Consider the following 8709-nt stretch of genomic DNA (forward strand, 5'->3'; position numbering starts at 1 on the left):
TGAAATTTTCCAGTGGCAGATAAAATTACTGTGTGCTTTGTGTTTTGTTGAGTTTGATGATTGTTTTGTACCAACACAAAGTTTTACATATTACATGATCATATAGGCATCCCCTTGGGACGATAAAAGTTAAATTTCTCTGTGAATTTCTAGTAGTTTATACCAGAGAAATTTCTGTAGACATTTTTCTCTGGCAGACAATTTTCTCTGGCAGACAATTGTTGAAATTTACATTAGTCGAAATAAAAAAAAAATGAAATTTAGATTAGTCAAGAAAGGATATATACATATACGTCAAGGATCATCATTCCTTCAATGTATCAACAAGAAAGGATATATACATATATGTGAGACAATTTTCTCTGTGTGGATATGTATATTGTCTTCCTTTCACTAGTTTCACTATTACATTTGTGGTTCTTCTGGGGGTATTTCAATTGGTTCAGTCCATGACCGGCCAACTTCGGTCACAAATCTCTCTATGAGTTCTGCCCTCATCAACCTTATCTCTTGTGTGGACAATTTGGATTTGATAGGTTCATGCTTGCTATATTGTTTCATTATATAGCAGACGAAGAGGCCACAATCCAGACTGCATACAAATTATAGGTATGGTTAGTTTTAAGAAACATGCAACTGAAATTATCTTATTTATAGATGTATGAAACTTACGAATCGCTTTCTTGTTGTGGAGCATTGTTGACATACTCAAAGTCATAACTTGTGTTTTGTGAGTTAATTAATTTGAAGGAGGGTTGTGATTGAGCGTCTCTTTCAAGACAAGCTTTCAAAAAATTCTCCACGTAATCTTGCTGCAAAAAAATAATTTTTATATAACAGAGAAATTTACGGACAAGTCAATGGGATTCTATGAAAATTATCATCACATAAAGATGATGATGGATCAGAGAAATTTGCACTCGTTACCAATTGTTTTGCATCTTTGACATATTTGTCTTCTGCATCATCCCTCCTTGGCCTCAGTGAGTTGTAGAACCTCCATAAATTGTCTTGTTTGTCCAGGACAAGCAAGGTCCAGTGATTTCCATGTGTGGACTTCTCATTACCTCCAGTATTTATTGGGAAATGGAGGAACCTATAGTTCCTCCATGCTGTTTCAATATGCTTGTCAAATAAGGACACTCGAAAACTTTGATTTTCTGTCATGTTGATGAAATTCTGTGCTCAGAGAAAATCAAAAAATGGTTTTGTTAGTGACACAACTGACTTCAAGAAGTATATTAAGAAGAGAAAGTAGAAAGTAAATTCCAGAGAAAATCAAATAAAATAGTAGTAACATACCAAGCACATGGATGTGAAAAAAAAATGAGGTTGGTTGTTGTTTCTCTCTGATTTGGTCAGCCAAAAGGATCTCTCCATAGCCATCAATGACCTGAAAAATATGATTTATAATTGTAATATTGTTTTATAAAGGCTGATGGAACATTGCAGAGAAATGTTGATGAAAGGGAAAGACTTACATTGTTGGCAATTTCTTTTTGCTTTATGAGGTTTCCAATGTCTTCAAAGGTAATGATATTCAACTCACTTGTCCAAATTAAAGCTCTACAAGATGACAAAGAAGGGATTGAATTGTTGTTAATGCAACATAAGTTTGTAATTTGTTGTTTGTTATGTTCTATTTTGTTTGTTGTACTTACTCAAGCCCAGACACATTTGATATGTGCTGCAAGATGTCTTTTATATGATCTTTTATCAATCTTGAAATGACAAGAGTTTGTGGAAAGACCCAAGATTTTGTGATGTTTATAGGTTGAGGCAAGACGTATGCATCAGCATCAAGCACTTCTTTGTCCTTCGTGCTTTGCTCAACTTGTTTTGCAGCTTGTTTTGAAGCTCTGGTCACTTTCGCAACTTTCGGATATTGGAATTTTGGATCATGCTGCTTTTCCTTCCTTTCTTTTGCCTTTAAATTTTTTATCATTGAGGTTGGATCTTTTTTGACTGTAGGCAGTGAAAATATTAGGAAAAGTGAAATTTCTCTGAAGCAACAGATGATATTTCAATATGTAAATTTATTTAATTCAATATTTTGCAGTTACCATAGAGTTTCTTCTTTTGTTTCGGTTGTTGTTTGTGTGGGATTTGCTCTTGTTGGGTTGTTGGTTGTTGTTCCAGTTGCATTCCAACTATACACAGTGAAAATCAAACAAACCGCAAAAATGGAATAGGAAAATATACAGAGAAATGAAATGAGCAGTAGAAATATAACTAATGTGTTGAGAGAGATATAACTTCCAGAGAAAATTACCAATGACAGAGAAAATTATAATAAATAGAAATTTCTCTGAGTTATGATGGCACAAGGACATAACTTTTTGTGGCTCAAGATTTTCACTGACCTTGTGGTTGAAGTTGTGTTGGTGTTCGGTATGGTTTTGTTGCTAGTTGGACAGATAGTTCTTGAACTTGTTCATGCAATTTGGCATTTTCAGTTTCAAGCTCCGAATTTGAACACCTCAACTGTTGAATTGTTTTTGCATCGTCTGCTTTTTCAACCTCCAACATCCTTAGTTTCATTCGGATTGTGCTTTCTTTTTCTTGAAGTTCTGAGTTATGTGATGTCAGGATTCTTATTGAAATATCCTTTTCAGCAAGTAATTCCATCCAATTTCTGTCTTCTTCTTTTTTAGATTGAGACAGTGCCTTCAGTCTTTGACGTAGATCAGCAATTTGGGCATCCTTTGATTCCTCAAATTCTTCAGGCTGATGCATTGTTGAGCCACAAATGCCATCATGTTGTTGGTCCATCTGCTCATTATTTTCTTCTTCATCACTTTCATCCTTGTTCTCTTCTTCTTGTTCATCTTCATCTTCATCTTCTTGTTCACTGTCTTCTTCTTTCTGTTCATTTTGTTCTTTGTCTTCTGGTTCTGTTTCTTCACTTTCTTTGGTGGTTTCTTCTTCTGTGCTGCTTGCTTGATGTTCTTGTCCATTGTTGGCTTCGTATTCTTCTGTGTTGCCTTCTTTTTGTTCATTTCCTCCATCTTCAGATGGATCTTGTAATGTCTCCTTGAATATGACAATTGCCTTTTTTAATTCTTTCTTCGTCTTTTTGCCAAGACAGAACTCCTCAGATGGGTTTTTGACTAGCTGCTTGTTATCAATCTGTAACAGGAGACTCTTTTATTAGAGAAATGTTACAAAATTCACTGAGAGAAAAAATTCAAATAAGGAAAATAAAATTCATCTAAATGATACTAATTGGAAACAAACTTCAGAGAAAATTGTATTGGGCCAGAGAAAATTAGAGACATGGAGTTAATTTTATGGGGCAGAGAAAATTATGAAACAGTGAAATAAGCAGTGTTTATAAATTAATGTTTTACTATATTTGTGTCAGAGAAATTTGAATTCCAGTGAAAATTCATTAGAAGGGTAGAAATAAACAGTGTTTATCAAAGATGCAAGGCACACAAGTTATGGGCAGAGAAAATTACACACAAGGAGATAAAATTTGATAGGCCAAAGAAAATTATGTAACAAAGAACATAATTCAGATATTAGAGAAAATGAATCAGGGCATATAAGTTAATGTGTTACAATTGTGGTCAGAGAAATTTGGATGGCAGAGAAAATTCATTACAATGGCAGAAATAGACCAGTGGTTAACAAAGAAGAAAACAGAAATTGATATTTGAGAGAAAATTAATCTTAATCAATCAATGCACAAGGATGGAAACAAAGCAGTGGTCAGAGAAATTTTGAAATTTCACTGAGATTTCGGTAGCAATAGGAATCTAACCTGTCGAGGTGCAAGAGAGTGGACTGGTGTCTTCTGCAGCTGTTTCGTCAAGGTTTGAAGGTTCCACTTGGCACATCTTGGGAAGTCTGTTGTGTTACTGTCTTCTGAGTCAATGATAGTTGCATGTTCACATAGCCAATACTGTGATAAAAATGAAAGTAAATAAAATTTTGTAAACGCACAAATTTGTAAGTATGATAACTGCAAATTTGAATGGATATTATACTTACCAGCAATGCAATGACACATCCCGTAACTTTTTCTGGAGTTCTATGCAATGCCATGATAAAATCAATCAATGTTGATGTGATTGCTTCCGGCCAATCATACTGTTTCATTGATTCAAGAGGTTCCACATACTTTATAAAAACCCAACCTATTGAATTCCCACTTGCTGCAAAAAATAGGGTGAGACACAAGTACAATGTAACAATGATTGCTACATCTTTGAAGTCAGTTGGTTGCTTGCCTTTCATTGCTTTGACCAAGGCATTTTTAAGAACAGGACCAGTGAGCCTTGTGTCCTTTTGGAATCTTCTCCTGAGGAATGCAGATTTTGGCTTTTTAGAGTATCTTAATGACATGGCTCCTTTACCTCCTTCCAAACCAAAAATCAAGGTCATGTCATTTGTTGTAAAGGTCAGGTTCTTCTTCCCAACTGTGAATGCTTTTGTTTTTTCATTGTAACATTGGATTATGGCAACTACATCATCATCGGATTTCCTAGATTTCTTTGGATCCATCCTTCCAGTGGTTAGAGCTTGGATCAAATACCAGAATGGGGTCTTTTGAAGCTCTAGAAGATGTTTTGAACTGAATTTAAGTGTTTGAAAGAAGGAGACGACAGATGAGAGGTTGGATCGGAATTGAATGCTGTAGTGAGCTCTCTTTCTGTGGAGTTTAACAGGTTTTTTCCCCCTTGAGCTTGAGTCTTTTGAAGTTGGGGTACTCATCTGGATGCTAGTTGCTTCATCAGCTTGGACTTGTGTGTTTTGGGAAGGAGTTTGTGGTGTTTTAGTGCTGGTTTTTGATCTTAGATGATAAGAGGACTGAGAGAGTTGTTCTTGCTTCCTTGGTGTTTCTAGTGTTTTGCTGCTGGTTTTTGATCCTAGTCCATAAGAAGACTGAGACAGTTTCTATTTTTTGCTTGGTGTTTCCGGTGTTTTGCTGCCTTTACGTTTTGCCATTTCTAGACAATGATTAAAGCATAGAGATGTCAACATTAAATCCCAGAGAAAAATGGAAATGTCAGAGAAAATTACAGATAAGGGAGAAAATTGGATATGCCAGAGAAAATTACAGATAAGGGAAAATTACAGAAAATTTGACATGTCAGAGAAAATCAACACAGCATCATAAACATGGGAGAGAAATTTTCAATAATTGTTTAAATTACAGATAGAAGTAAACATACCAGAGAAAATGAATGATAGAAAAAAGTAAATATGGCAAGTGAAAGAAAATTTGCATTCCACAATTAGCAAAGATAAAATAAACAAAGTAATGTAAACATGGCACTGAGAAGTACACCATATTGAAATCAAGAATTGAACAAAATAAACATACCAGAGAAAAATGCACATTCTGGAGAAAATTACACATTATTGAGGAAATTTCCATTCCAGAGAAAATTTCAATTCATAATATTAAAATGCAAGAAAAATTTACATACACAAGCAGAGAAAATTAACCATGATAGAGACACTCAGTGGAGGAAAGTGGTGCGATGTGGTCAGAGGAAATTATAAATACCAGAGAAACTTAAGACAGGGGCAAGAGTGTAATTGACATTGCAGAGAAGGATACATATTCCAGAGAAATTTACAAAGCAGAGAAATTCAGAGACAAAATGACAGAAACATGTTCAAGAATAAGATTAAAATTCAGAGAAATAACTTTTTCTCAAAGTACATATGGCAGAGAAAATTCCAAGAAGAAACATTCATTCCAGTCCACAATATTAAAATTCCAGAGAAAATTTAAAATGACAAAGACACAAGGGAGGAAAGTGGTGCGATGTGGTCAGAGAAAATTATAAATACCAGAGAAACTTAGACAGGGGCAAGAGTGTAATTGACATTGCAGAGAAGGATACATATTCCAGAGAAATTTACAAAGCAGAGAAATTCAGAGACAAAATGACAGAAACATATTCAAGAATAAGATTAAAATTCAGAGAAATAACTTTTTCTCAAAGTACATATGGCAGAGAAAATTCCAAGAAGAATCATTCATTCCAGTCCACATTATTAAAATTCCAGAGAAAATTTAAAATGACAAAGACACAAGGGAGGAAAGTGATGTGATGTGGTCAGAGAAAATTATAAATACCAGAGAAACTTAAGACAGGGGCAAGAGTGTAATTGACATTGTAGAGAAGGATACATATTCCAGAGAAATTTACAAAGCAGAGAAATTCAGAGACAAAATGACAGAAACATATTCAAGAATAAGATCAAAATTCAGAGAAATAACTTTTTCTCAAAGTACATATGGCAGAGAAAATTCCAAGAAGAAACATTCATTCCAGTCTACAATATTAAAATTCCAGAGAAAATTGAAAATGACAAAGACACAAGGGAGGAAAGTGATGTGATGTGGTCAGAGAAAATTATAAATACCAGAGAAACTTAAGACAGAGGCAAGAAAGCAATAGACATTCTAGATTAAGATAGACATTGCAATTAAAAATACATATTACAGAGAAATTTACGGAGCAGGAAAATTTATAGACAGAATTACAGAAACATGTTCAAGAATAAGATAAAAACACAAAAAATTGTTGTGAAAATAAACATGCCAGAGAAAATTGAAAGAAGAAAATTACATTAATCAAAAATCAGAGAAATTCAAATGCCAGAGAAATTTACAGATAAAATCACACAAATATGTTGAAGAATAATTTCAAAATACACAGAAATAAATTTTTTCAAATTCAGGTAGCTTTTTATTACGAAATTGAAACCCTAATTTATGAAAGGTTATTATAAAATGCTATTAACTGTGTTTCCAGAGAAAATCTAGTTAAAAGCTTCCAAGCCTCTCTATTCCCCCAGAGGAATGTATAATCGTTCTTGAAGTCGATGGTTGTATGACTGGATGGGGTGGCATATGTAAATGGAAGGCTGCATCAAAGGATCCCCACTCAACTGAAAGGATATGCTCCTACGCCAGTGGGAAATTAGGCCCAATCCTGAGAATTTAACCTCTTCTTTCCTTTTGGACTTACTTTTGAATACAAGGGGCTGAGAAGTCGGCCCATATTCTTATCATTGTTCTCATACTTGGGAACAAGAGAAGCCTCTACCACCAGACAGAAGACCTGATTGTACGACGTGCCGAAGGGACTTAGCTGCTCAATCAAGAGCATTCTGCCCAAAATGCAATGCAATTACATGTGCTCTATGTGCCGTCCCCTATTTCAAATTCTCAAAATTCGTAATGCAATCAAGATCTCCAGTGCCCTATAATCAAAAGCCCTTACTCCAACAACAACAGGAATACATTCAATGGTGTGAATCGGAGATGAATCGATTAAAAGATGAAGTATCCAAATACAAGACGGAACTTGAGGATCTCAGGCTCACAATACAATTCGAAAAAGATGAAGAGGAGCTGAGGCAGAAGGGAAAATATAAAGAAGAAGAGAAGGAACTTCTCGAAGAGGAGGCAAAAGCATCAGAAGCTGAAGAAGGTGAGATACCAGCAGAATTTCAGGCTGTTGCCAAAGCTTTTCCCAAATTTGAAGCTGCTACCAAAATCCATCAAGACACCATGGAAGCCGTAGAATTTGCTGCAGCCTACGAAATGATGACGGAGGATTTTGGCAATCAGGAAATTCAAGATGATTCGTCTTCTGAATCCTCTCATGATGATCGTCTAAAGTATTAGATTTTTCATACCATTCTTTAATATTTTGTTCCCATATATTTGCCATAACATTTTCACTGGTCTGAGTAAGAATATATTAACTAGTCTGAGCTATCTAGATTGCCACTGGACATACTGCTATTCCTATTCCGCAGAGACCTACCTATGGGGATGGAGTGCCCAGATTCTCCCAGTCCAGCAATACACTCGCGATGACCTACAGTGACAACATTCACACAGTGCACCAACAAACACAGGAACTCAAGGAGATCGATGGCGAGTTGTTAAAGACCAAGAGGGGTCCAAAACGCAGTCCATTCAATTGAATCAGGATGCATGGCCACTTGGGAGAATCTGGGCACTCCATTCCCATAGGTAGGTCTCTGCGGAATAGGAATAGCAGTATGTCCAGTGGCTGGTGGATAACCAGGAGGACCACAGGAACTCAAGGAGATCGATGGCGAGTTGTTCGACACCATTATGCTGATGCGTCTCTATCGCATTTAGTGGAAGAAGAAGTACGGACTTCGCAAAGCCACTACATACAAAGGAAAGCCTCATCCTTCCCATGTGCGAATTGACAAAAGAAAATATCTGCAGAAGACAAAGCATTGCAAATGTTATTTATGTGGAGAAGAAGGTCATTACGCTCGTGACTGTGAAAAAGAAAAGAAGAATGTTAAACGAGTGGCTTTATTTGAAAATATTGAAGTCCCCGAAGATTATGAAGTTGTTTCTGTTCATCCCGAGGAAGAAGACTCAGATGCTATCTATTCTGTATCTGAAGGAATTGATGACACAGAACAAATCGGTGGGAGCATTGAGACAATATGGAGCATTAAGCCGTCTAGGTCTAGGTGGCTTGTTTTCACTGATTACATTACTGGTCTTGGTATTGATATAAAATTAGAACATATTAGTGGTTCTGATAATGTTCTTGCAGATGCACTATCAAGATTAGTTTTCTCACTCTGTTCTGAAACAGAATGGCCAACCGAGGAGGATATGGAAGGTACGGAGGTTCAAGCAGGCCTTCTGCAACTCGAAGAACTTATCCTCCAATGTCAGGAGAC

At 35.9% G+C, this 8709-nt stretch overlaps 2 protein-coding genes across 2 annotated transcripts; both read right to left on the bottom strand.

Moving 5' to 3' along the window:
- Positions 1–299: 299 nt before the first annotated feature.
- LOC145823301 (uncharacterized) lies at positions 300–1596 on the bottom strand. The gene is made up of 5 exons (XM_082922871.1): positions 1482–1596; positions 1303–1393; positions 928–1179; positions 673–812; positions 300–592 (listed from the first exon to the last, which is right to left on the bottom strand). Coding segments are annotated over exons 1-5 (672 nt in total). The 5' UTR covers positions 1484–1596; the 3' UTR covers positions 300–405.
- A 61-nt stretch (positions 1597–1657) lies between these two features.
- Positions 1658–7136, bottom strand: LOC145823692 (uncharacterized). Its single transcript, XM_082923202.1, has 5 exons — positions 6996–7136; positions 3767–3907; positions 2364–3129; positions 2064–2150; positions 1658–1965 (listed from the first exon to the last, which is right to left on the bottom strand). The coding sequence occupies exons 1-5, from the start codon at positions 7134–7136 to the stop codon at positions 1658–1660; spliced, it is 1443 nt and encodes a 480-aa protein (XP_082779328.1).
- Between the last annotated feature and the right edge of the window lie 1573 nt (positions 7137–8709).

The sequence above is a fragment of the Camellia sinensis genome, chromosome 4 (genome assembly GCF_055761805.1).
Source record: "Camellia sinensis isolate YWXY chromosome 4, ASM5576180v1, whole genome shotgun sequence".
Taxonomy (NCBI): Eukaryota; Viridiplantae; Streptophyta; class Magnoliopsida; order Ericales; family Theaceae; genus Camellia; species Camellia sinensis.

Bases quoted from the DNA above. Each gene is read 5' to 3' on its own strand.
- LOC145823301 (XM_082922871.1), bottom strand. The intron at 1,180-1,302 runs GTATGTTACTAC...CTCTGAGCACAG, and splicing joins TTTTCACATCCATGTGCTTG to AATTTCATCAACATGACAGA. The intron at 813-927 runs GTAACGAGTGCA...ATTTTTTTGCAG, and splicing joins TCAAAGATGCAAAACAATTG to CAAGATTACGTGGAGAATTT.
- LOC145823692 (XM_082923202.1), bottom strand. From the start codon at position 7,136: ATGCTCTTGATTGAGCAGCTAAGTCCCTTCGGCACGTCGTACAATCAG. The intron at 3,130-3,766 runs GTTAGATTCCTA...CTCCTGTTACAG, and splicing joins ACTCTCTTGCACCTCGACAG to ATTGATAACAAGCAGCTAGT. The intron at 1,966-2,063 runs GTAACTGCAAAA...CACTGCCTACAG, and splicing joins ACAAAAGAAGAAACTCTATG to TCAAAAAAGATCCAACCTCA.